Raw genomic sequence first — 26853 nt, 5'->3', positions numbered from 1 at the left:
TACCACACATTAACCCTATCTGGCATGTGGGCACCAGATGAGAAGAGGCACCAGCGCTGCGCTGCAAACGCCTATGACGACGTGGGCTATTTTTACAGGGCTGTTACAAGCCGGAGGAAGGCTGCGGAAGGACTGGGTGCACCTCGCACGGTTCACAGACCTCCCGCTGGGGCTCCAGCCGGATCGCTGAGGCCAGCTGAGGCGAAGCAGGCAGCCGGGTGAGGAGGGAACCGAGCGGGACCTCCTTGCACCCACCCCAACCTCAGCGCCCCTCCGCCCGCCTCTGTTGGCACCGGTTGCCTGGCAGAGCGGCCACCCCCCCCCCCCCCGTCCCCCCCCCCCTCCCTACATTGGTACGGCCCAACGCGCATGCGGCTGCGCAGGACCGCACCACTGAAGGGGGGAGCTGGGGGGAGTCAGGCGGCCTGAGCGTTTGCCGGGTGGTCTCAGCGAGGCGCTGAGGGACGTGGTGAGGCCGGGCGGGGGACGGGGAATGGCGGAACGGGGGGGCGCTGCCCGCGGCCTGGCATGGCCGCGGGTCGGGTCCCGTCACAGCACGGGCGGGCTGTGGGGGAGGCCTGGGTGAGCCAGGAGTTCCGCGATAAGTCTTTCCAGAAGGGCTCGGAGTAATTATTCTTACCGGTGTTTTATTCGCAGAGCAATTAACGAAGTATTTCTTTTGGGGGCTGCTAGATTAAGCGCAACTCAGCCTCTTGGGGGCTGTCGCATTTTTGTTCCTCCGTCCTGGCACGGCTGTTCTTGCAGCGGTAGGTTAAGCTTTACTAGGAATTGATCCGGACAAAAAAAAATTCAATTCTCAATAAAAGGCTGCTTTTAATTTTTTTAAATTGAGGCTGAGGGATGCCAGCAGGCATAAGCAGCACTGCTGTCAAATGGGAAACATCTGCCTGGGTTCTGGAGGTTACCCCCCACCACTTTATTTTCCTTTTCCCAAAATTATGACTTCCTAACCAAGGTGAATGTGAACTTAAAGATATGTTTAATTACCTTTTCACTCTAATATTCAGAGCAGTCCTTGGTTTGCTTTCACTGGAAGATGGGAAACGCATCATTTGGATTGAAACAATGATAGTCAATGACAAATGTCTTAACCAAAATATTTATAAATGGTATATTAAAAAAAGAATAGGATAAATGCTTTCATGTTAAGGTGGGAAAGGTGTTTTAAGAACTGTTTTTGTAACACCACTCATGCAATTGACATATGCCAGTGTGCTGCTTCACTGGCCTTTCGTACCCTGAGCACCCATAATAATTGCTGGTGTGCTTGCACGGTGTGGCATAATAACAGTTGGTTTTAACTTGAGAGAAGGCATGCTGAAATAGCTTATTTTCATTCCTTCTTTTTTCTCCTTAGGTAAATATGGAAGCCATGGACATACTCTTTCGAATAAGAGGAGGCTTAGATTTGGCATTTCAGCTAGCAACTACCGATGGTGTGTCTATAAGACTGTCATAGAAAAAAAAAAAGTTATTTATACAAATACATAGGCAGGGACACCCCCCACCAGACCAGGCTGCCCAAAGCCCCATCCAGCCTGGCCTTGAGCACCTCCAGGGATGGGGCATCCACAGCTTCTCTGGGCAGCCTGTGCCAGGGCCTCACCGCCCTCTGAAGAATTTCCTCCTAACATCTAATCCAAATCTCCCCTCTTTTAGTTTAAAATCATTCCGTTCATCTCTTCGTGTTGCTCAGAAGCTGAGAGAAACAGTATGCTTTTGTTCAGGTAGATGTGAGTGTGAATGTGTGAGTGTGAAGACAGGCCTGCTGAATGAAATCTTATCTCAGTTTTTTTTACATTGTTATTTTTCTGATCATAATAGTGTTTATATTTTTATTTGATGTCAAAACATATCAAATTTCCACATGTTTGTCCAGTAGCTATCACAAAAGTGAGAGAATTTTCTAAGCTAATTGTATCTTTGTTGTGTTTCAGAGGCATCAGCAAAAAAGGCATTAAGATATGTGTTCAGTGATCTTGCAAACAAGCTGTCCTCAGATGTTCTTGTGTTAAGAATTTGCCATAGTCCAGTCTATGTGTGGCCTAACAGTGGTATCAATACTGTTCCAGAGCTGACAGATGATTCTGCTTGTAAAGAGTTAAAACGATTTATACAGTGAGTAGATTAAAAATTATATAAATTTTTTTAAGTGGATTAATTACATTTTATAGAAATTGCTGTTTCTGTTGACACTTCAGCCTTGATCAAGATGATGAGACCCGACGAAAGCTTGGCAAAAAAAAGGATAAAAAGCTACAAGATACGGTATGTGTCTCACCACACTAATAAATTATATCAGACAACCTATCACTTGAGTTGTTAATCTGCTCTCCCCAGCCTTATCTGTACAAATAGACATTTAAATGACTCAGAAGAATCCCTTTAAAATTATTTAGACTCTGCATAAATGCAGAGATCTATTTACAGTTGATCAATACGTACAAGTTTTAGTCTTTAACCCAATTATTTTAGTACTGAGTTTGATCTCAAACTTTTACAGTTTTCCTTTTGCCTTCTTGGTGTATGCATTGTTGGAGATGTACTAGTGGTGTCTTTATTCTCTGCAGCAGCAGATAATCAATATAGACCTCATGTTAGAGATGACATCTTCACTAGATGCTTTGGCTCCAGTCATTGAAAGGGAAAATAAAGAACACCACTACATTAATATGACTTTACCAGTTGATGTTGTTTTGTCTGTTTCTCCAGAAGAAACATGGGGAAAGTAAGTGTTATCCTGAACTTGGAATTCTTCAGTTTCTTTTTGTTTCTGTTTTTTTTTTTTTTCCTTGAAAGTAACAAAGGAAGGCTATTGTTATCATTAATCAGTTCGATAAAATAGCATATAGTATTCTTGTACTGGAATTTGACTCTTTAAGTAATAATAGCTCCTTCAGATACTTGTTAGTTTTAACAATCTTGAAACCCAATCTTTTTGCTGTCTACAAAAAATTTAGTTTGTCAGTGTCTGATAAATTTGATAACTAAGAACCATTGCTTAAAATGCAAAACATTTATAAATATTTAGTCATATATGTAACTTTTATTTCAGCAAACATTCAGTTGTGTTTCTGATAAGGGAAAGTGCAGCTGAATTTTCAGAGAGCTGAACCACTAGGGAGTAATTTCTGTGTGTAGACATGCTTAAAGCAAGCATTCTGAGGTTTTGTCCTCTGTGGGAGTGGACTGAAGGGGGCATGGAAGTAAGAAGTTCATCAGGGCAGGTGCAAATGTGCATGTGAGTATTGTTTGACTTCAAGCTATGAGAGAAAATGAGTCACCATCACTATTCTTTTACTAAAGTATTCTCCCTTTTACTTCACAGGGTACAAAATCTCCTGGTGAAAGCAATTCACAAGCAATTAACTGATATGGAAAGATGTATCATGAAATATATGAAGGGAACGTCAATTGTGGTACCAGAACAACTTCATTTCATGTTACCAGGAAAAACTCACCTTGTAACAATCTCATATCCTACAGGTATTTCAGATGATCAGCTAGAAAGTTACAGAAAGGTAACGTTTTCCATTTAGCCAGTGTACAATGAATACTAACAGAACCTGTTTTTTTATATATATATTTTTTTTTTATTATTACAGCTGAAGCAGTAAACTGAATGTATAAGATTGATTTATTGGAAGCTATTTTATAAAATATACCAGATTGCATTTTCTGTAAGGGAGCAACAGAAATTTTAGAACTACATAGGCCTGATCTAAAACAAATCCTATCTAAATCACACTTCTGGTGCAGGATTCTTTGAATTCTCCTCTTCCATTGTAGAATATCAAATTTCTTTTAGTACGTTATTGCTTCCAAGCTTTAACAAGTTGCCTGAAATGATATGGGGTTGGTTTTTTTTGTTTTTGTGTTTTGCTTTGAGGTGCTTTTGTTGTTGTTGCTTGCAGTTGACCAGCCTTAGATTTTGCTTTTGCCTTCGGGTTGGCACATCTAGAAAAAGGAATATGGATGAAGTGTGAAAATGTTCTGATGTTGCAGTCCTTTCACACTGAAAGCTCTCAATCTGGCAGGAAACATTCAGGTCATGCAGTTATATGTACTGAGAGTGGGGAAAGAATCTTTTACCTGTTTAGATGTGCAGAAGCTGTGGGGATTTTTCATTCTCTTCTGGGTGAAGCATTACTGTGTGTATAAAACATAATCTGTTCCTTGCATTTGCAGGCACCAGTTGCACATAAGTCTTTCCTGCTCTCTCTTCTGTTCACTTTTATCTATTGATTGCCGAGTGTTTCTGTAGCTAATGTAGTTGGTTCAGTGTTGGATCACCTGTGTAAAGTCTACTACCTGTGATGTAGACATCCTAGATGATCTCATCATTCCTCTTACTCTTAACCCCTCTGAAATAAGATAATTTTATCATACTTTCACAAGACATTTTCACTCATGGTATCTTGAATGGGGCTCCAGAGACAGGCGTTCTGTAACAGGACTATGTAAAATAGCAGGCTCATCAGATGGGAGGTAGTCCCCCATGAGCTTCCTTAGAGAGGTGAGGTCTAGCAATAAGCATACATGCTGAATATTAATATATTACAGTGTGCCTAGCTACTTAGCTAAACTGTTTGTTAAAAATGGTTGTTTCTATTATTACCTACAGTGTGGTGTTCTTTTAATCCAAAATTTGAATTGTGCTTTTTATTTTCTTCTAACTTGCATGCAGGAATTACACGCCTTGTTCAACCTACCATGTGACAGACCATACTTAAAGAGAGCAAATGCTTACCATTTTCCAGATGAACCATATAAAGATGGCTATCTCAGAAACCCCCATTTACATCTTAATTCACCTGGGACAGAGTCTGGTATGGTACGTTTAAATTGAATCACTTTAAAGAAATTTCTTTTTATTTTACTTGAGATCTGTTGTTAAGAGAAGTAATTTAATAATCAGTATAATTAATAATTTATCATTTAATAATCATCAGTATCAATTGAGAAAGAAAGGGCACAGGAACTGATTTGGTCTTTTAAGTAAAATGGCTTCTCTGCACAAAATGGTATTGCTGTAGCTGTAGTTGTCCTGTGTCTGCTCACACCTCAAGTGCATTTTCTGGTAACATATTGTACAACATTTCAAAGGATACCTCATGTTTTTGTCACGTATTCTAAAAGTTTCTTAGAACCAGTACAAGAAAATAAAACTGTGAATGGAGATGTTGAGGAGACAAAAAGGAGTGATCGTGTGTGAATAAACATTCAATTCTTACAAAGACTTGTAACCCCCTAACTGAAAGATATGTAATAGTGCAAGTAACATAAGTAGGACTTCTCTGAAAATTGATGTGTGACCAGGTTAATTTGTATTTTCTCTTTCTGTGCAGGTTTATTTAGTACACGGTACATACAGCTATCATCACTATATGCAGGATCGCATTGATGACAGCGGTTGGGGCTGTGCTTATCGGTCTCTGCAGACTGTTTGCTCGTGGTTCAGGCACCAGGGTTACATAAATGCACCTATACCAACCCACAAGGAAATTCAACAGGTACAGAACACTTGGGCAGATTAATTCTTTTATACACATGTAATTGTTTAGAAACATTTATAGATAATTTTTAAATGACTGATACATTTTAGACTTAAAACTTGTGTGATATTTTTCTCTCTTAAATGGAACTATAGTGCTCATCAATTACTGTTTAACAAGTTCTATAATAGGAAACCCATCTCCAAATGTTTATACGCACAAATAAAATTCATTAGAATAGTTTTCTAGTATTTCCTTGTACTAATATTCTAACAGTCTTTTGTCTTCAGTGGTAGCTAGTTTAGTCTCCAGACGTTACGCATTGATGTACTGCTTTCTTTTTTGCAATTTTACCTTTGATAGTAGCAGGCTTTTTGTTTTTTGAACCTCCTTTCACTTCATTTTCTTCTGTGAATTTGAATGTGTACCTGAATATGGTCGTTTCTATTAATGGTACTGAAGAAGAAGAGTAGGTTTGGGTAGCTAATACTGCATGCCTAGCAGGAAATACTGCGGTTATCTTCAGTCTTCTAAAAATGGTGTTTTGTATCATATTTATTTACTCAACATTGCTAACCAGGTTTGGCTCGCTCCATAAAATGACTTGCATCCTATCTGACAGGGATGTGAGCATTAAAATAAAAATTGCATTTCCTGATGATTTCTCAGTCTGCCCCTAAACATAAAACCATCTCAAGTCCGTACACTCCTGTAGCGTGCTGGACAGCAGCCTTTGGGAGACTTTGTGGGCTGTCTATCCTGAGCAGAAAAGGCACCTCAAGAGCTGCTTGTAACATGTAAACCTCTGAATTGGAAATAGTTTAAAATGAACCCCAACCCTTGGTGTATTTTGGTGGCCTCTTCCTTAGGGCACTCTTTTATGCATCCTTTTCTGAGATGTCTTGAGTAGGAGTCCAGTCTGTGAGGTGGTTTCTGCAGCACAGATGGTACACTTCAGTGGTAGGCAGCTCAGTGCTCAGCTTTGCAGCTTGAAGTCTGCCTGTGGATCTGGAGTCAGAATCTGTGCTTCCTGGGACTGTCCTGTGTCAGTGTCTAAGTGGCATCTCCAAAACAGAACCACAGTGAATGAATTCAATAACCATTTGTTTGCTCTCGACTGGCCAGATATAAAACACATTCCTGTCTTTATAAACCAACTTCATTCACAAAAAATGGTGGAACTGTCTACTATGTGTTGTTGAGGTTTGCTTTTCTTCTTCATGTTCATGTGACAAAGGCGCTGGTTGATGCCGGAGACAAACCTGCAGCATTTGTTGGGTCACGGCAATGGATTGGCTCTATTGAGGTACAGCTTGTTCTGAATCAACTTTTTGGAATAACATCAAAAATACTGTTTGTCAGGTAAGAATCAGTATCTTTCTAGTAGTTTAGTAATTATTAAAGATACTGAATGCCTTACAATGCAAATTACTGTTATAAAATGTGGGATAATAGGGATAATAACAGATAATTTATCTTTTAAGAGCTTGCTGTTCATAAACCCTGTATTCCTGCCTTTGGTTGTTCTGAGGTAAATGGGAGGTGCTTACAAGTTAAGGTATTGCTGAATTTCTTGTAGTCTTGGGGTCGAGTTTGCATTTTCTATAACTTGCTTAATTATGTGCAAACTGATGTGAAATAAAAAAGGGGGGGGGTCAGCCTATTGTTCATCCATCACACAATTTTTGGAACAGCCCCACAGCCTGGCAGTCATAATGAATGGCATACACATCGACAGTAAGTTGTTGCCTCATCCACAGAGCTAACCTTTCGGCTCAGGATTGAGGCAAACTGCTGAGCAGTCTAGAAATAGTGCTCTCTGTCCTGTATTTGTGTGACATAAAACAAGGTATTTGTTTCTGTTCTGACAATCTGACACTTTTATATGCAATAAAGAACCCTATAAATACATGTAGGAGAAAAAGAATAATGTTCAGCATTTATCAGAAATAAAATTACTTCTGTCACTTGGACAGCAGTAAGCAGAATAATAAATCCCTGAACATTTTGTGATAAATACAATAACAAAATAGAGAATGTATGCTAATATAGCCTGTATGAAAATGCTAGTCAAAATACTGCTCATGAGTTATGTTTATTTAGACTAAAGTCTACTGGGAGTATTGTTAAAGAGCATGTAACCATGGTGATAGTTATTCTTAATGGTAAGAAAATAATTAATTCCTTCAATATTTTGTCAGGCTTTATACAGCCAGTTTTAATCTCCTTGTTCCACAGCTTATATTTGCAGATGATCCACCTATTATTTATAGCAGCTGTGACTGTTAGTGAGACAGTTTTTAGTCCTGTGCGTAAGAATACAGAACACATTCATTTGTGACCTGGGTAGAATTGCTCACAGTGGTGCTACAAGGGAGCACCAGTGTTCTTCAGGATTATGAAATGCCAGCCTTGCTACCATGCTGAGAAGAGATGTCATGCAGCCTTTTTGAGCTGGTCACTAGCAGCGGAGAGCATTTTTGTCTTGCGCTTATATTCAGCTAGCACCTCTAAGTCTATGGAAATAGGGCTTCACAGCTGCACCCTTAGTACTGAATCCTTTACTGCTAATGTACCGTACCTTATCCCAGCTTTCCTGTTTTGCACTCTGCATTTAATCCATCGCTCCAGGAATTGGAAAAGTAGGCGCACAGCTTGTCTGAAACATTAACCATGGTATCCTGTCTTTGTTTCTTTATATTAAACCTATCACAGACCTATCTGTAAACCTATCACACCTATCCGTATGTATTCTCTTGCCTGGCTTCTGACACCACTTTTGGAAGTACTATCCGTCTTCTGAGGGGACTGTGAGTCTCCTTCAGAAGAATGTGAGCTCTGAATCCCGGAGTACGTGCATGTGTTGTGCGCGTACACCTTTCTCTTCCGTGTAGACTACTCTTTTGTCTGTGGCAAAGCTGAACAGGAAAGCAGAGAAAATAAATCAAGCCAAGTTCAATGTTGCTTTGACCAGAAGCCTAATGGTATTTCTGATTTGATTTTTTTTAAAATCAACCTGGGTATGAGTACTGCAATTGAAGTGGAAATCTCTCTTAAGTCACATCATTATAAACACATTTATCAACACCTTATTTTTATCGTGTTCCTGATGAAGTTGTGTTACTTCAGACTTCCCCTTGCTGACAGATTTAGCCAGTCTGTTTTTAGCCTCTTGAGAGGAGCCACTGGGGTTAACTAGCTCTCCCCACTGTGGAAAACGAGCAGCAGAAACTTTATGGAACCTGGGTGACTCCAGGTGCCTTGGTGGCAGCAAGGGTTGCAGCAGATTCATTAGCCCAACCAGAATCTGTAAGTTGCATAAAGAACTTTATTCGGATTGTCACAAGGAGTTCAGTTCTTTTAACAGAAGAATTCTAAGCCACTTTCTAATCAGTTACTTATGCAGTTAATGAGTATAATGGATAATTGGAAAACCAAGCATAGTGAGGATGACAAATCTCTTCTTGTATTTCTTACCTAGCCAGGGTTCTGAACTAGCTTTGCAGGGAAGAGAGCTTGCTAATCATTTCAAGACTGAAGGAACTCCAATTATGATTGGTAAGTGCTTGAGTATCAGAGACTGCCAGTGAATGTTTGTAGCCTTCCTCTGCTGCATTTCATTTCAGTTAGTACTGATTCAGTTTACTGTACAGGTGTTTATCAAAACTCCAGATGAATTAAAAACAATGCTCTTTCCAAGGCAGCGTAGAAAACCATGCGATTTAGTCTGGCTGGTATCTCTTTCATTTGGTATTTCACCAGTCTCAAGATGAAACCTAGTAACAACGATCAATCTGAATGGTATTTTCAAAAGCTGCTTTTAAAGTCAGAACTCAAGAGCTGACTTGTGCTTTCTAGGTGAGAGAGGTTCATGCAGTTCCCCAAAACTTCCCACCGCAGAAGAGTAGGGGTTTTCTGGCTTTGAAGAGATGAGCATCATTCCTTATCTAAATTCTTCCTAAGACCAGTATGCACGTTTAAATAATCTAAAATGTTGATATCGTTGGAAATGCCATTCATAAGAACTTAAAATTAATGAAAGTATTTCCAAGCAAGCAGTGGTTCAGAAAATGAAGAGTACTTATATTAAAGCTGAAAAGTGTATTCAAATTTTAGCAATTTGCATATTTAGCCAATCTCAGTGAATTTTTTTTTTTTAACAATTTGTTTCCCTGCTATTTTAGGTGGAGGTGTTTTGGCTCACACGATATTAGGAGTGGCTTGGAATGAGATTACAGGGCAAATAAAATATTTGATTCTAGACCCACATTACACTGGAGGAGAAGATCTGCATGTTATTTTGGAAAAGGTGAGGTTAACACACGTGTATATACACACACATATAGATACATTTTGGCATTAAACAAATGATGTATAGCAAACTAGGGATTGGCCATTCTGCAGCTTCTCCGTTCCTTATGGAGGAAGTGTTGATCCCAGTTAACTTGCCTGTATGTTAGTTACTGCTGGTTTCTGAGACTGTCTTTAACAGTTGTAGCTTGAACAGCCATAAGGTGTTTAAGAATACTTTTGTCCAGGAGGACAAAAAAAAAGGGGGGGGCAGAAATCCTTTCATTCATCAAAAGTGGCAGGGGAGGATAGGAACTGAGGCAGGCTGTAAGTTGGCAGGTTTTTTTATTGGAAAAACCTAATATAATTACATCTTAGTCTTGTAGGGCTTAAGAGCTTTATTAGACTGATTTGCTGCTAAAGCATGACAAGCGGCCCACCCCCACCTTCTTAATTTAAGAGCTCAGTTTGGCTCTGAAATTTGAACTATTCCTAAAGAAGGCATTCTTCAAGACAAAAGAAGTGGAAACTGAGTGACAGTGTTTCAGAATATGAGTCTGTAGCAGCAGAAGGCAGTGGGGTATAGAAAGAAGATGCTACTGTTTAGAAACCAAGCTGGAAAGCTGGGTGAGGGGAACTGGAGAAACTCTTGTCAAGTGTTTTCCATTAATGTGTTTTCAAGGCATGTACAGAACTGTCTGAAAATTGTCCCTGCTTGTAGATACTTGAAAATAACTCATACTACTTAGATTAAAATTAGTAAAATAAATCCAGTTGTAATAAATGAAGAAAACAGAATTCATACTAAATAATTTAAAGTGTATCTTGCTTTTTCTTGGCCAGGGTTGGTGTGGATGGAAGGGCCCAGACTTCTGGAACAAGGATGCCTACTATAACTTATGCCTACCTCAACGACCAAAAACTATTTAAATTCCCCTCTTGGGCTGGAACATGCTAAGCCAGAATACTAGCAGATATCTAGATATAACTTGTCTTGTTAGTTAGACAAATGCTTTCAGGTGATCAAAACCCAGATGAAAGAGAAATATTACTTATGTAATTTAAATCAAGATCTTTTTTTTTTAATGAAACCTCTGAAAAATAAGGGAATTACCTGCTGTGAACTGCATTTCCTACAACTGTTTATCAAGTAACTTATACTCTTTCCTTTTGGCTAAGATAACTTTGTTTATATAGCAATTTTATGCTAAAAAGCTTTACAGATTAAATGTCTGATCATTTTATTTTATGAAATTTTTTCTTGCCAAAAAAAAAAATGTACTCCTTCAGGTTATTGCTGATAACAGTATTTTAGAAGAGGGTCAGAAAAAAAGTGTATACTGAGTTTTGTGGACTTTGTTCTCATTTACACAGAAAAAAGGGAGAGACTAAATTATTATATGCTTATTTATTTATAGCTGTATGAATACAACTGTTTTGGGGAAAAAAAAAACAGTCTTCTGTAAGAAGTAAAAATAAACCAGCTTTTCTCCTTCTCAGAAGGAGACAATGTAACAGCACACAGCAAGTCACTCAATTGATAGTCCAGTCATGTTTTCTCAGACTTTGGATTCCCCTAAATTTGACTTCGAGGTGACAAGCCCTTTGTTTTGTCAGCTAAGAGACAGATCTGTCACATGAACACATAAATAAGCCTGTATCTAATGTCATCAAAGGACACAGTTGTGGTATGGGTAAGACTGCTATCCTGGTCAGCTACTCCATTCGTACATTGTTGAGAATAGCATCAAGAAATAAAAGAGTCATAGGTAAAGTTTTCAGTGCCATTCCAAACACAATATCCATTTTTGACAAGACCATAACCTTAATTACATATGCAAATCAGGACTTACTGGCAGGCATCTACATCCAGCTTACCTGCATCTATCACCAAACTTATTTACTTAACTGCTAAAAGTACAAAAAAAGATTAAAATACAACAAATGGTAAGCCACTGGTATTACACACCATCTGACCTCCTCTTCCTTCTTGTTGATCTGCTTGTTTCCCATTCTTGTTCCTGTGCTGCTAGATCCTCGCTCAGCACACCGTGGTTGCCATTTAGTGAGGAGCCAGACTGTCCTCTCAGTTTCATAGTTTGAGTGTGCTGAATTGTTTTCAGGAACTTGGCACATTCCAGAAAGCCACAAGCCAGCGCAAGGTCTGCTGCTGTTTGCCCCCTGTTGTTGCACAAGCTGAAACACAAAATTAATAGTAACTATTCATGTGAATTGGAATATGTATTATCAGCAAACAACAATCAAGATTCATTAAGTGATAAGTTTAATCAGAAGTACAAAGAATCAACACCAAGAAGGTTTGCCAAGGATAGGGCTCTAGTGATAGCGGGTGCTGCCACTAAATGCAAAAAGGAGTAATTATTTAAAAACATATCTGTCACCAAACTATGACTGGCTTAGTGCATCAGAAAGGTATGAGTAAGATAAGTGCAGCGCTAGAATGGAAAATTATCAAGAACCTATGAGCAAGAACATTCTCTTAGTAGTTACTTCAACACGGAACTGAACAGCATATGGTCTATGTAATGTGTTCATGTGTATAGCTGTTTTTAATACTGCTTGTATGACTATAGCCATGCTGTCAGCTTTAGCTGACAGCAGCTTTTAGCAGCACCCTCAACAAGAAAGTGTACAAAACAAGTATCTTTTGAGAGCTGATACAGAAATGATTAAATGTAGGTTAACTTACTCAATTTTGGCATCACCAGCAACCAGGAGAGCAAGACATTCCAAACTCCCAGCTTTTGCTGCTTTATGAATTGGGGCTTCTCCAAGGCAATCCTAAACACATAAAACAGTTTGTTTGGTTTTTTTTTTTTTTTAACATAGTGGTTGTTTGAAAGAAAGGGAATAGGATGAAGCTACTTTGTTCTCCAACATGACTGTTTTGAGTGGTATTCTGTATACCGGTTGGTTGTGAATTGAAAAGAGAGATTAAAGGAATATGGCTAGTGAAGTGTACCCAGTAATTGCCAGTAAACATTTGCTTAATATATTCTGCTAATCCAACAGAGCAGTAGGACTGCTGTCCCATGCTATACTCACGGTTTAACCTTAACTTTATAAAGATTATTTACGCAGAATACATTCTGAACACTGATTAACTGCACCTTTCAGCACTGTTCAGGGACTGACAGCTTGCTGCTACAAACTCAGAGGTATGGACCAATTAAAAGCTGCAGCTAGAGGAAAAATCCTTACGTTTAGAGGAAGTGGGGGCAAAATTTGAAAGGAAGAAAGAATACTCATTTCTATAAAAGAAATTTTTGACAGCTGCACACAGCACAGTGTGAAAGTAACATACGCAGCAATATGAAATAGCTATAGCAGTATAGATAGGATTTCTGGTTCACACTAAAATAAAGCTGCTCTAAAATAAGCAACCCCAGATACCTCATGCAATACAGTTGTATATATATAAAACCTCTCCCAGGTTAAGAATAAATAAATAAATAAATATAAAAGTTGAACTTACTGACGTGAGATTGGAAGTGGGAGAAGCAAACCTTGTGTATTTTTACCTGCTGGTTCAAGTCGGCTCCCGTCTGCAGCTGCCACAGCAGGAAGAAAGCCTCACCGCCCCACGCGGCCAGGTGAGCTGGGGACTGACCGAAGGCATCCGCAGGTGCGTTCACGCCGGTCCCTGCCTCAAACAGGCCGCTGAAACTGCCGGGCTGAAACGGAACACGGGTTAAGGAGCAGCACGGCGCTACTGCAAGCCGCGACCACCGCAAATCCCCCTCACGACCCATCGGACTCATCTTCCGAGAGAACAGAATTGGGAAACAGCAAGCCCGCACGGCTTTGCTGGCTTTTCCAGCCCCAGCCTCACCTCCGCGCCGTCCTCCCGCATCGCGGCCGGCTCCCGGAGCTCGGGGGGGACCCTGGCGGCCACAGCCCCCGCCCATTGCCGGGAGCCGGCTCCGCACGGCCGCGACGGGGCGCCCATGGGAGGGGAGGCACCGCGCGGCCGGCCCCCAGCGGCCTCCCCGCGCCGCGCCCGCACGGCCCGCGGGGGGCGGCCATGGCGCCGGGGCGCCGCCACACGTCCCGCACGGAGGCTGCCGAGGGAGGGGGCCCGGCTGCCGCTCCTCGGCCCTGGTCTGCGTGAGGGGAAGGGCCGAGGTTGGAAGGGACCTCGGAAGTTCACCTAGTCCACCCTCCCTGCTAAGCAGGGTCACCTAGAGCACCTTGCACAGGATGGCATCCAGGCGGGTTTTGAATATCTTCAGAGAAGGAGACTCCACAACCTCTCTGGGCAGCCTGTCCCAGTGCTCTGTCACCCTCACAGTAAAGAAGTGCCCTGTCATATTCATCCAGAACTTCCTGTGCTTCAGTTTGTGCCCGCTGCTTCTCCTTTGGGAAAGTAATTAAATTATTTAAGTAGTGGAATGCGAACACAGATATAGTATCATTTTTTTTAAAGGTGCAGAATTCCAGGTAAATATGCAATATGTCAGCCCAATTGAAGTATTTCAGTATGTAAAGTTTTCACCTCTCCTTTCATACAGCTGTATAACTACCTTTTTTTTTTTTTCCCTGAACAGCTAGACAAGCAAACTAGCTAATAAACAAAACCCCTACACTCCTAACTGAGCATTGTTAGGGACAGAATACCTCCCTCCACACACATGCCAGAAATCCACAGTTGTTTTAAGAAACTTTAAGCACAAACCTCCAGCAGTCACATAAGCCCAGGCAGCCTTGGATCACCCCAGCATGTTCCCTTTTGAAGTCCTTCCCTCCCCAGCGCTAATTGCCTCAGCAGTGCACAGGTTTGAGATTCCCCACCTGAGCAATCCCATCTTTCCAGCCTAACCACCTCCATCCCACCAGCTGCAGCTCTCTTAAGACTCTTGCTGTTAATTAGTTCCTGAGCTCTGTGTCGCATTGTGCCCATCTCATTTGTGCCCACAGAACTCTCCTGCCCCCATGCTGGCAATGTCTCAAGCCACTCGCTTTGCATAGGTATTGGGCAGGTGAAATTGGAAAAACTGGTCCTAATAAATGCGTGTGAGCAGTGGGATACACCAAGCTGAGCTGTGGGACCTCACACCCACACCTGCACACTCCTACAGAAAGAAAAGCAGCAAGGCACCCAGAGCTGCCTTTCCTGAAGGGTACCTTGGCTTCCTAAAGTGCTTCCTAAATGCAGTTATTTGTCCATGCTGTCAAAAAAAAGTTTATTTTCCTGTACACTTCTTAGACTATGCCATTTAAGTAAAATGAATCAGGATGAATTTTAGGACTTTTTTTGGTGCTTAGAGTCATTGGGGCTGTCAGAAAACATGATGTGCAGCCCGCAGGCTTAACCGCATAACTCTGCAAGCATTCCTTTTCTATTTTGACCGCGTCCTCTGCCTCTGTTGCTATAGAAGCAGATTGCATTGCCAAAAATGGAAGAATGACAATCGCTGGAAAAAAAAAAAGGAAAAAAAAGGGGGTGGGGGGGATGTAGCGAAAGACTTTTAAAAGCGCCCTTGTGGCCTTCTGGTATTGTATATCTTTTTATAAGGGAGACAGCCAGAAGCTATCAACAGAGGTAGAAACAATCCTTTGTGTTTCAGGAGAAAAAAACTTCAGTAAGTTTTCCCTCAATAATCATAAGTTTTGCAGTGGTTATGTGAGGAGAACAAAATGCATTAAAACAGTTTTGGGGAGAACAAAATGCATTAAAACAGTTTTGGTCACTGTAAGTAACAAAGCCCAATTAGCTAGATGTAATTTTCGTGGCCTATTGCCCTTTTACCTGAATTACATTCAGAGTTTCTGTTATTTTGCCTGTAATTGCTTTCCATGAGGTATTTTAGCTGTGTTCAATTCACAACAGGACCAGCAGCTAGTAGGAACAATCTGGGCAATGCCCAAGCCCCAGCCTGCGCTAGCTGGGCACATTACTCGGTACGCTGTTCGGAACTGGCCAACAGCCAGAAATGTCCTTTTCCCTTCCTCCCGCTCCCCTCCAAAAGCTTTTTGGGCTCTGAGTCCCAGCCAGCTTGAGGCAGGTAACATGGCTACAGCCCTGGGCCACCTCCCCTCATGGCACTCCTGCTACTAGTGCCAGTCACCAGCCCAGGCCCAGGCCCAGGCCCCGCAGACAATGGTCACCATGGCGGGGCCAGGCCCGCTTCTCGCTGCCTCAGGGCAGGTGGGAGGGAGGCAGGAGGCCACCCTGAAGCTGCGTGGTGAGCCCCTGCCCCAGGCTTGCAGCGCCCTGCCCGCCCTTGAGGGGCCAGGTAAGTAAGAGAAATGGTGGTATTGTAACCCAGGTTGGATGGAAACACATCTTGTGTGAAAAGCTTCCGTTCTTCTATGTCAAACTTAGCTTTCAGTAAAGTCACAATGTCTTTACTGATCTTTATTTTCCTTTTTATAAAGCAGCACTATTTCACAGAATCACGGAATGGTTGAGGTCGGAAGGGACCTCCAGAGATCGCCTAGTCCAACCCCCCTGCTCAAGCAGGGTCACCTAGAACATGTTACACAGGATGGTGTCCAGGAGGGCTTTGAATATCTCCAGAGAAGGAGACCCCACAACCTCTCTGGGCAGCCTGTTCCAGTGCTCTGTCACCTGAACCGTAAAGTTCTTCCTCATATGGCAATGACACCTGTGGTTCAATTTATACCCATTACACCCTGTCCTGTCACTGGCCACCACTGAGAAGAGTTTGGCCCCATCCACTTTGCATTGTCCCCTCAGGTATTTATAGAGGTAGATAAAAACCTCTCAATCTCCTCTTCTCTAGGCTAAACAGGCCAAGCTTGCTTAGTCTTTCCTCAAAAAACAGATGTTCCAATCCTTATTTTATCTTAGTCATTTAAAAGCATAGTGAAAAGGGGACACCACTAGCTCCAGAGCTTTAGTGTGCTTTTTGATGTTGTTCCGTCTGTTCTGTTTTGGAAAAAAAATATATATATGTTTATTTTTAAGCAGAGAACTACAGCCATGCTGCTTTATTTGCAAAAGCAGAGGAACTGTTGGTGAAGAGAATAAAAGATGGAGATCCTCTGGCATGTTTTCTAAAAGGACAGCTGTACTATGAAGAGGTTGTGATAGACATTATAAAGCTGACAACTTTCAATACAATGTCAGTGGGAAAAGAAATGCCTTAAAAAAAAAAAAGCTACAAGAGATGTTTATGCCTGTTTTTCCCATTAAAATCACCAGGTGTTCTCACGAAATATGTTTTTCCTCCACTTTTCGCAAGCGTCCCAGGTAAGTAAGTGGCAGCCTGTGCTACAGCTTCCAAACTGAGTTGTTTTTTGGCCAGCTGACTGGCCAAGTACAACATACTGTGCTTTTTGTTATGGTGTCAGTGGTTGCTGACCTAGGACACAGCTCTCAATCTTCGTTCCCTACCTAGCCACCAGTTTTCATCAAACTTGCTGAAACGTTATCTGCAAGATTTCTGTCCCTGCCCATGTAGGCTAAAATTGGCCCATGTATTTGGAAGTAAATGCTCAGGGAAGAGCATCAGATTAGCTGGCAGATGAAGAAAAACTTCTACTTCTTGTGAAGCCAGATTTAAAAAAATACAAACATGACTCTAAGAGTAGGTACGTCTAAGGACCCGAATTCTTGGAATAGCTCAGATCAGAAGGATGGAAAAGGATATCGTACACGTTCCGACTCATATTCTCAAATGGGATGTGCATGGTTCAGTACTGCTAGTGGTGCCATATGTGGCACGGTGTACATCAGTCTCATGGTTAGCAGCAGGAGCAGAATTAACTTGTTCAGGGCTTCAGCTTTCTGTAACGGTTTTGTTACTGCACTGGCTGATTTCAACATGAGCAAAACTGGTCCTGTGGAGCAGCAGGCCTGTTTCTTGATGTGCTGGCCTAGATATCCAAGGTAAATATTGCTGTTCACAATAAATTTATTCTTTGAGCAGGCTTTGATTTCCATATTTAGGGATAGATGTCCGTATTACCTAAAAATGCATATTGTCATAACACTGCAATTGCCTTCACATAGATCGAGGACTTCTGTGCTCCTAACTCCTTGTTCCCTACTGTGCTACATGTGGCTTCCCCAGGGTCTGCTCTAACAGCATCCTTGCACGTGGCAGGGCACATGCTGTGAGGAGGGATCTTAAGGCAAAGCACATATTAACTGGCTAAAAAAAAAAATTCTGCAGAGTACTTTAATTACTTTCCTCTTGAGGCTGGCATAAATTTAGATCCTCACGTATATGCATGGATTTTCATATTACAGGATACAAATGATCTTTGAGATGTTCATCTGCTTTTCATATTTAATTGAAGTTAACCAATGCATTTAAAAGCTTTACATGTAGAAGAAAAAGGCTGGGAACAGCAGATGGAAGCATTTGTAGAAACCTTATTTCTTCAGGAAATCAAGTTTACTCAAAAAAAACTAGGTAAACGTAGGATATTTTAAGTGTATTGTGGGGGCAGGATATGTGAGGTCATTACAGAAGCATGAGATGAAGACCCACTGTAGTTTGCAGGCCATCAAATCAAGCTCTCTTGAATCTAGCACAGGTTTATTCCTAACACCTGTTTCTCCTGCCCTTCTGGTACCTCTGCTGTTGCAGGTGGTGCCCTCATAAGAAAAGGGAGGCAGACAGCTGAGCCCATAAACTCCTCAAACATGGTGGTTTAGTCTTTGGGAACCCAACCCTTAGCTGAGATGTTGTGGTGGCTCTTACATCCTCAAGACCACCTAAATTAAGGTATGTCTAGCAGGACAGCGCATCTCAATTAGGCTCTTATCTACTTCAATTAAAAAGATGGCTTTTGGGGGGAGTGAAGGAAGCTTGTCAGGACACCTTTTGGTTTCAGAGATGATGTTTGTGCACTACTTTCATTTATTTGTTTATTTATATATGAAAACAATGAAACCTTATTTGGAAGTCCTCATTGCTTCCATCCTATCCAATGTTTTTGCAGTTGTTGACTTTATTTCTGTTTTCTGCCACTTCTGTTGTTGCGTTTTTTTTTCCATTAGAGAAATGCTCCAGTTTGAAAAACTGTAAGAGGGTATCTACTGGAGGGTTAAGCTGAGGTATGTACACTTTATTCTGTGTACTTCATTATTCATTCTGTCTTTCCCAGGGTTTGTACCAAGAAGCGTTAATACAATTTGAAGAAGTCAAGGATACAGATTTTCAAGCGATGTATCAGCTTGGCATAATGTATTATGATGGACTAGGCATTAATGAAGACCCCGTGAGTAGCCTAGCTGTACTTCTTACTTTTCTTCTAATATTAATTTATAATTATTAAGAGCTGCTTTGTAAACTCGATCACTTAATTTAAAATAAATGGGTCATTGACTTAGAAATAGTTTCATGAGGTGCAGATACTTACAAAGCATCATAAAAGGAGGGTTCTGGACTGAAGAATTTTGAAAACCAGGTATAATAAAATAGGTTTATCTGACAAACGCTTATGAGAACTTGTGTTTTATAGTATCACTTCTAAGGATTTGATTATACTTCATGGAAGCTATTTAGCTTGTTTAAAAATTGCTATTAGTTTGTTCCTTTTTAAAAAACAGTGTAGATAAATGATAATAGAATCTATAAAAATGGAAATCAACTGCATTTCAAAGTGTAAAACATCTGTTACACAAAGGTATCTTTAAAAATACTTTATAATCTCTGAACATAAATGTTAAACAAAATTATGCTTGAAAATGTAGTGGTATGCTAGATTTCATGCAGGAACAGAAGGAAAATTAGCTAATAATATCATAAATCAATAGTAACATGTTTCTTTCAATTGTAAGTGAATAGCATCTTTTGTTAAAAAGAGGAGGAAAATTTCTGGTGTTCTGAAAGTAATGCACGAAGAAAGGTAGTAGATGAGATTAGGTTCCAAGATGTTGAAGTGTAATCTCTATGGGTGCACTGAAAACTGAGTAAAGATTTATGCTACCTATTTTATAGAATAATAGCCATTACAAAACAAAATTTGTTAGAACAGTTATCAGACACAGGTCCACTTAAACAAAAATATCAAACTTTTTAAAAAACTGCAAACATGTAGAAAGTGTTTAGGCAAATGAAATACCAGTCTAACTGGAATCCACACTATCCCCACATATTATAGAGAGAGGTTTTAGAACTGAAAAACTACCTGTCTTGCAGATGTTGGCAGATTCTCAGGTTCATTACTTCATCGTTTTCCCAGCCTGTATGTAATGATTGAAATACCTCAATTGTAGGAAAAGGGAGTGGAATACATGAAGAAAATACTCAACTCTGACTCCTCAAAAGCAAGACACTTGAAGTTTGCAGCTGCATACAATCTTGGCAGAGCTTATTATGAAGGTTGGGGTGTTAAACAGTCAACTGAAGAGGCTGAAAGGTAATGGCAGACAATTTTCCTGATGAGTTTCTGATGCTGAGCTGCTGTGTTATTGAACGAACTCTGTCCCCATTTTCTTAGGTTATGGCTTATTGCTGCAGACCATGGGAATCCAAAAGCAAGTGTAAAGGCCCAGAGTACTTTAGGAATGCTTTACTCCATGTCAGTTCTAAAAGATCTGAGGAAGGTAAAGCCCACTTATACCCTTCTGAATTTCATGTGTTCTAAGTAATTTAGGATTTCACAGAAAGATTATGGTGATATATTTGATTATGAAAACTGTTATTTAAGCACTGCTAGACATTGTTCATTTAAGCCCATGTGAACAGATGGTCTGAATTTCTCACTTTTGACTAGTTTGACACTGCTAGCTGAGATTTACTTATTTAGTGGGAGTATCAGGGAGTAGGATAGAGTGGATTACAGTTTTGTCAGCCTCGGTGCACTTCAAAAAATAAAAAAAAAAATCAAGCAGGTGTCACTGATTGACAGCTCTCACAGTAAATTAAGCAGGTTTAAGAGCCTTACAGAGAGTCTGTTTTCTTTTACGTAAAATCACTTCTTACAGACCGGTTGTTTGCTTAAAACCTTTTACATCGGTACGCAAGATAATCAATTAAAGTGAATATATCATCACATTAAAAAGTTATTTAGTTAATGTAAAACATCCATGGAAATACACAGGAAACAACTCTCTGCTTCTTGTTTAGTCCTTTTTCTGGCATTCAGAAGCATGCGGCAATGGAAATCTGGAATCACAGGGTGTGCTTGGTCTTATGTATCTGTACGGACAAGGTATACGTCAGAACACTAAGGCTGCTTTGGAGTGCCTGAGAGGAGCAGCAGAACGTGGAAACATCTATGCTCAAGGCCATCTTGTGGAATATTATTACAATAGAAAGTTCTACTCAACAGCTGCTGCAATAGCCATAAGGTGAAGTTAATTTTTTTATTATTGTATTCATATAAGACGATGGAACTTAGATTAAAGTGATTATTAAGTTTATGGTTTTGTCTCTCCAGATCAGGAGACAGTCGAGATAATGAATTGCAAGACCTCGTTTTTAAAGCGGGAATTGCAAACCACAGACAAAATTAAGACTATAATGTTCTCAATTACTCGGTGCAGATGAACTTTTCTTTCTGATCCTTTGAAGCAAAACAGACTTCAATTAGAATCCCAAGTAGGAGCCCATACTCAACCTTGCCTTTCTGTCTCCTAGTCCACAAACTCAGCTGCCTTCCCTATTCCATTTTAAACCCCCTACAAATATTCTGCTGCTGCTCTCCACAGCCCCTATCTTAGCGTGTTTTCTACCCACCATCTTCTCCCCCATCATTTCCCTGCTCTGTGGCTCAACATTTTGGTCTATTTCCTGTGTCATTTACAGCAAATGCAGGCCTTGATACTAAATGGGATCCCACAGCAAGCCCTCTGAGCAGCGTGCAGACCTAGAAGTAGATGCTGCAAGCAGTGCCAAGCCACCACCCTTTAGCTTTGCATCAGTTGCTGCTCACGGGGATGCCTATTACGTACGCATTTTTGAGCCTGGACCACAAACTAGTCATCACCTGCGTGCAAGTGGTTTCTGGCAATTATCTGCTTGCGCAGAGGTGCTGGACCGAGCCACAGTTAAGTAAGCACTGACTGGCATTTTTAACAGGCAGCCACTTGGGGACTTGCTGCTCTATCTACATAACTCTGGAGCGGTTTGTGTATGGCAGAAATGGCAACTTCTGTGCCAGGCTGCAGTATTAAAACAGCCAGTCTGCATCAGGCTTCTCTATGTTGAACTAGGCGTGGGAGGAGAAAAGCAATGGTGGTGCCGCTTCGAGGGCTGATGAACAGCACATTTCTGTGACAAACCTCCACAGCTGGCCAGCGTGTTAGAGGTTTTGTCAAGCAATCAGATTATTCTTTTGCTAGAAATACCATACAAAGAGGCTAAGAACTACTTACACGAGCAGCACACAACAGCATTCATGCTTTCTGTGGTATGCTTATGAAGGTGCTGCTGTCCGGCAATCAGATGTGTTAGAATCTGAGAGAAGCTGCCCCTGTACATGCCACGGGATAGCAGCAGCTCTGGTAATTCAGCAGTAGTTCAGCAATAAATGCTGTTTGCAATGCTCATTGCTGAAATGGGTTGTTTTCTCTCAGAATGTGCTGCTTTTCTCTCTCTTCTGCTGTGAGTAGACTGTTCTGTCTAGTCTAACTAGTCTTGCTTGGAACATGTCCCCTCCAGGCAATGCAGCAGCGCAGGTTATTCAGACAAATAAACAGGGCACTTCATTGGCTGTGACTGTGCTTGCAGAGAACAGCAATAAAATCCCACATTGCAGTTAGAACTGACCATTTTTAAGCAAAAAAATTCCACCAACATATTTGAAACAGTTCCATGCAATTGGAATTGCATTTGGCCTTGAGGCAAACTCTCACAGCAGCTCAAGCAGTTGTGTCAATCATCAGTACCTTTTCTGTTAAAAGTTCTTTGTCTTTATACGTTCACACCTTTTACAGTTTGTTGGGTTATTCACAAACATTATATTCAAATGTACAGACATTACATGATTATGTATGGTGTACCACTGCCCAATATTTGAAGTTTAGATTAGCTACCAATATTCTTCACTGCAAAAAAAATTAATTATCCCATATGGTTTCACTTACCATTGTTATAGCATGTTCTTAAAGACAGGTGTGCTAAACTAGAAGTTGTGTCTGACTTGATTGGTATTATTTGTCTCAGTGTCCTGTTTTATATCTCTCAGAAAGGAAGGTAAAAACACTGCATCAGGAAAGATAAGAGGTAGTAGGTTACTGTCATTATATTTAAACATATTCTTGTTAAGTGTTTCTTTTTTTTGTTACTGTATTTGTTAATGGGATTGAATTAGGTGGGAGCATATTGCAGCCAACTTGTTCAAGTGATTTAGCAGGCACTGACTTGCAGAGAGTTACTTCAGAACAATCTTTCCTAAACATTTATTTATAGGAACTAGCTATGACTTACTCTTTTCTTTTCTGTGAGTCTGTGACTATTTGACATGACAAAACCCTAAAACGATGCACAAAGAAGCATAGATTTACCTTGGTTACCTGGAAAGAATGTGAGTTTAGGGGGTCCATTTTAAGACACCAGTTGGAAAAAATCAATTTCCACTTCGAAATGCTGTACTTAATAGTGCAGTAACAATACTAGTAATTATAGCCTCATCGTTAAGACAATGTTCACGTGGTCCTTCTGGCTGCTTTACATTTTTTTAGTAAAAACAACATGCTGAAAACAAGGTGACAGCAAGCAGACAGATGTACGCAGAAGAGAGAAAATAATTGAGCTGAAGCAGTCATCAGTCGTCTTTATAAGTAGATCTTACAACATCAGGCTCTCAATGTATGTCCAAAATCCTTAGATTACCATGGTCTGCCAATATCCTGTCAAGAATCTGGGATGTTGTTATATGGAGAGCTTTGCCTTTTTTCCACATAATATATTAATTTCTATTAAATATTTTAATAGGAACAATTGGTGTGAAATACTGCCTTTTATAACTAGTATAGATGCAGTGAAAGTGACTGTAAAACTTACCTTTTTTGTATTTAGTATCACAATATTCAAGTAATCTCAACTTCAAACCAAACACTGAATAGGAGAATGCTGTTCGGCCTGCTGAATACAAGTAAATTTCAGCTCATCTTGGATAATTACATATAAATGGAAAGGAGTTATTATCAAGTCCTATGGGAATACAGTTGACTTAAACACATTATCTAACCTAATGCTGTAAATTCTACAACAGGACTACAGAAAATGACGACACAGATATGCTAGCAAAGATGACTGATTGTCTTTCAACCTACATGGCCAAAGGGGTCGCCATGGCTGCTTTCTACTTGGCTAGATGCCTCCATCTTGGCCGAGGTGTACAGCAAGACCAAGCTGCTGCTAAAAAATACTATTCTATGGTAAGCTGGCAAAGTCTCATGGACTAATTTATCACTCCTGAAATTGAGTGATGCCTTGGATTTGAGCCTTTAAACTTGCTGTTTGGTTATGTTAAAGGCTCCAACATAAATAATGTTAACAATCTGTGCAAGAAAACGAAGAGCGATAAATTTATATTGAAAACTACTAAATATAGTCTTGAAGGATATTGTCTGCCCACTTGCTTAAGTAAAACAATTCATTCTACCAAATCTAAAAAATTCTGTGGCAGTCACCACAGTGAAGAGCTTGCAAAATACATTACTCAAATGATTTGAATAATTTTATCCCTGATTGATTTGCTGTCATTCAAACTGAAAAATTGTATTTTTTTTCCTCTCTACTTCAGAATCTCTAACAATTAGTACCTTCGTTAATAGTATTTAAATCAGTCTAACTGGTTTTCATGCTTATTTTCGCATTTACATTTTTACTGGTAGCTGAGGATCTACTATTACTATTATATAATATACTATTATTATATATTACTATTATCTACTGGTATGCAGAGGAAAAATAGGTCACATTTTTTAAAGTGCTAAAGTTGAAGTAAGATTTATTGCTTGGAAAAAAATTATTAATGACCTTTAAGAAACAAAAAAAAAAAAACCACTAAATTACATTAGAGATGCCTAAAAGTACAGGCAGGGAAAAATGATTATGCCCTCTGAAGGGAATGTAGGAGCATGGATGCAGTCTTGCTAAGATTCTCTATGATCTCTGTGCATGCAGAGATCATTTGTTTCCTTAATTAAAATACTTCCAGGCCCAGCTTGGTGTGGTCCAAATAAATGGAGAATTATGCAAATGGTAAGCTATCAGCCGACAAGTTTTGTGGCTCCTTACTCGGGAAAGCCCACAGCAGAAGATACTTAGCAGAACAGGTGTTCCAGTGGAGGAATTCATGCACTTTAAATATTTTGTTTCTCTGCTGTAAAAAGTGTTGCAGAGGATAGGATGAGGAAATCAGGAACAGAATATAAGGTGGAGTGGCATGAGCACTGTAGCCAGTAGTCCTAGGTAAGACTTAAGGCATGGAGGAAGTATGTCAGGATTCCATTCCTGCATGGCTTCATGTGAGTATCATCTTTCCCGTCTTCTGTCTAGGCTACTGTTACCAACAGAACTGACCAAAATTCACAACTTTCACTCATCATTCAGTAGCAATACATTTGAGACTGACATAGATATGTCACTAACTTAGTATAAAAGGAAATTATAGCTGTTGGCTGGTGCCATGCATCTCTACAGCTACAACTCTAGAGGAGGGACAAACCAAGTAAAGAAGAAAAGTACCTGAAGGGGTAATTTTAGAACAAGTAGAAGACAAGTAGTGGGTGTGTTCAGTTTCTTTTGTGCCCAGAGAATAATGATGTTAATTTTACAATTATACTAATTTAAAATGAAAATTGGTTGCTTTTTTAAATAACTGACCAGCTGCAGTTTTGAAAGATTCAAAGAAGAGATGATGGGTGTGCCAGATGGTACTGGCATAAATAATGGAAGTGAACGAAAATGACCCAATCTGTAAGTAGATTTCTGCTTACAGTTTCTGGCTGTTCTGCCAGCACATGCCACAGCAACAAATATTACCAAAAAAAAAAAAAATTGAAACCAAGCCTAACACTGTAGTAGATTATGCTAATTTTAAAGAACTGAATTTTTCTGTTACCAGAAATGGGGACTTAATGCTGAATATATTGTCTTTAGTATCTTAAGAAGTAAATTATCTCTGATGTCTACAAAACTTAAAAGACCTTACCAGTGTTGTATTTGGCAATGTATAATTTTATTTTACCTATAAACCAGAACTCCCTATTCTTTGTTTTCAAAGGCATGCCTTCTGGATCCTGATGGTGCTTCTGATCTTGAACTGAGAGCTAATCTTGGGAGAATTTAGTGTTTCCTTCAGTTATGGCTGGTATAACATGTACTTCCTACAATAAACCATTTTTAATCTTCAGCAATTACAGCCTGCTCATCACTTACGGTTTGATTTTCAACTTCCTGTAAGTTATTATTTAAGCAGTTTACAGATTTCTTTTTATATTAAAAAAAGCAAAAAGCTCACACATGTAACTGAGATGTGGCAAAAGTAGACCTTTTTAAAAGGGTATTGAGGACTTAAGATACATTAAGGACATTTTACTGGGATAGATATCCTGTTTTCTTAATGTTGTACGGCTATACAGCACATAAATCAAACTGAACCAAATAATGATTGTTTACTTTTCTCCATTTTTAGTATTTAAACATTACATTTTAATATTCTGAAGAGCTTGAACCCAAACTCATCTAGATTTCGCATATGTCCCATTCAAAGATTGTGATTTCACGCTAAATGCCATTTTTAAATCTCACGTTGGTTAGGGGTGTGTTCTTTTGTTCACATGCTTTTCTAACTCATCTACATCTGCTGAAGCATCTTAACAGAATCACAGAATTGTAGGGGTTGGAAGGGACCTCAAAAGATCATTGGGTCCAACCCCCCTGCCAAAGCAGGTTCCTTAGAGCAGGCTGCCCAGGTAGGCGTCCAGACGGGCCTTGAATATCTCCAGAGAAGGAGACTCCACAACCTCCCTGGGCAACCTGTTCCAGTGCTCCGCACCCTCACGGTGAAGAAGTTCTTTCTCATGTTGGTGCGGAACTTCCTGTGCTCCATCTTATGGCCATTGCCCCTTGTCCTATCCCCACAAACCACT

The 26853-nt window shown here is 40.2% G+C and overlaps 4 protein-coding genes across 14 annotated transcripts in view; 2 read left to right on the top strand and 2 right to left on the bottom strand.

Annotated features, from left to right (window-relative positions):
- CFAP96 (cilia and flagella associated protein 96) overlaps positions 1-316 on the bottom strand; it is a 91692-nt gene extending 91376 nt beyond the window's left edge. For 3 of the 5 annotated variants that reach the window (XM_048078405.2, XM_048078403.2, XM_048078404.2), the window contains exon 1: positions 161-316. The gene's annotated coding sequence lies outside the window, so the exon portion shown is untranslated. Of the gene's footprint in view, positions 1-3; positions 102-160 lie in introns of those variants that run through there. The other 2 variants (XM_013179795.3, XM_013179793.3) reach the window with 2 other exon arrangements.
- On the top strand, positions 91-11050 carry UFSP2 (UFM1 specific peptidase 2). Of its 5 annotated transcripts, XM_048078394.2 has the most exons (13): positions 364-469; positions 658-767; positions 1379-1457; positions 1959-2139; positions 2223-2289; positions 2592-2749; positions 3350-3542; positions 4709-4855; positions 5370-5534; positions 6754-6878; positions 8998-9074; positions 9701-9825; positions 10650-11050. In XM_048078394.2, the coding sequence occupies exons 3-13, from the start codon at positions 1385-1387 to the stop codon at positions 10734-10736; spliced, it is 1398 nt and encodes a 465-aa protein (XP_047934351.1). In that variant the 5' UTR covers positions 364-469; positions 658-767; positions 1379-1384; the 3' UTR covers positions 10737-11050. The 5 variants fall into 5 exon arrangements, with proteins under 5 accessions (XP_013035236.1, XP_047934352.1, XP_047934350.1 ...); XM_013179782.3 differs by lacking the exons at positions 364-469; positions 658-767 and adding an exon at positions 91-218; XM_048078395.2 differs by lacking the exon at positions 658-767 and having other exon boundaries at positions 338-469; positions 2595-2749.
- Positions 8827-19984, bottom strand: ANKRD37 (ankyrin repeat domain 37). 2 transcript variants are annotated; one of them, XM_048078408.2, is made up of 5 exons: positions 19935-19984; positions 14018-14183; positions 13349-13501; positions 12517-12608; positions 8827-12002 (listed from the first exon to the last, which is right to left on the bottom strand). In XM_048078408.2, the coding sequence occupies exons 1-5, from the start codon at positions 19967-19969 to the stop codon at positions 11768-11770; spliced, it is 681 nt and encodes a 226-aa protein (XP_047934365.2). In that variant the 5' UTR covers positions 19970-19984; the 3' UTR covers positions 8827-11767. The 2 variants fall into 2 exon arrangements, with proteins under 2 accessions (XP_047934365.2, XP_013035254.3); XM_013179800.3 differs by lacking the exons at positions 14018-14183; positions 19935-19984 and adding an exon at positions 13660-13812.
- On the top strand, positions 15274-26114 carry LRP2BP (LRP2 binding protein). Of its 2 annotated transcripts, XM_066996256.1 has the most exons (9): positions 15290-16063; positions 16762-16874; positions 16996-17043; positions 18909-19022; positions 20023-20165; positions 20247-20352; positions 20876-21099; positions 23967-24132; positions 25986-26114. In XM_066996256.1, the coding sequence occupies exons 1-9, from the start codon at positions 15928-15930 to the stop codon at positions 26049-26051; spliced, it is 1116 nt and encodes a 371-aa protein (XP_066852357.1). In that variant the 5' UTR covers positions 15290-15927; the 3' UTR covers positions 26052-26114. The 2 variants fall into 2 exon arrangements, with proteins under 2 accessions (XP_013035385.2, XP_066852357.1); XM_013179931.3 differs by lacking the exon at positions 16996-17043 and having other exon boundaries at positions 15274-16063; positions 16759-16874.
- Positions 26115-26853: the final 739 nt, after the last annotated feature.

This window comes from Anser cygnoides, chromosome 4, assembly GCF_040182565.1.
Source record: "Anser cygnoides isolate HZ-2024a breed goose chromosome 4, Taihu_goose_T2T_genome, whole genome shotgun sequence".
In the NCBI taxonomy this organism is placed as follows: Eukaryota; Metazoa; Chordata; class Aves; order Anseriformes; family Anatidae; genus Anser; species Anser cygnoides.
This window is presented reverse-complemented; position numbering and strand designations above follow the sequence as displayed.

Excerpts from the sequence above, each read along its gene's own strand:
- UFSP2 (XM_013179782.3), top strand. The coding sequence starts at position 1,385 with ATGGAAGCCATGGACATACTCTTTCGAATAAGAGGAGGCTTAGATTTG. Across the intron at positions 6,879-8,997 it reads TCAAAAATACTGTTTGTCAG|CCAGGGTTCTGAACTAGCTT; the intron begins GTAAGAATCAGT and ends TTTCTTACCTAG. Across the intron at positions 9,826-10,649 it reads TGCATGTTATTTTGGAAAAG|GGTTGGTGTGGATGGAAGGG; the intron begins GTGAGGTTAACA and ends TTTCTTGGCCAG.
- LRP2BP (XM_066996256.1), top strand. The coding sequence starts at position 15,928 with ATGGTCACCATGGCGGGGCCAGGCCCGCTTCTCGCTGCCTCAGGGCAG. Across the intron at positions 16,875-16,995 it reads GACAGCTGTACTATGAAGAG|GTGTTCTCACGAAATATGTT; the intron begins GTTGTGATAGAC and ends TAAAATCACCAG. Across the intron at positions 19,023-20,022 it reads TAGGCATTAATGAAGACCCC|GAAAAGGGAGTGGAATACAT; the intron begins GTGAGTAGCCTA and ends CCTCAATTGTAG.
- ANKRD37 (XM_048078408.2), bottom strand. The coding sequence starts at position 19,969 with ATGAACCTGAGAATCTGCCAACATCTGCAAGACAG. Across the intron at positions 14,184-19,934 it reads TGCCAACATCTGCAAGACAG|GAGAAGCAGCGGGCACAAAC; the intron begins GTAGTTTTTCAG and ends ACTTTCCCAAAG. Across the intron at positions 13,502-14,017 it reads TGGATGCCATCCTGTGCAAG|CCCGGCAGTTTCAGCGGCCT; the intron begins GTGCTCTAGGTG and ends GTTCCGTTTCAG.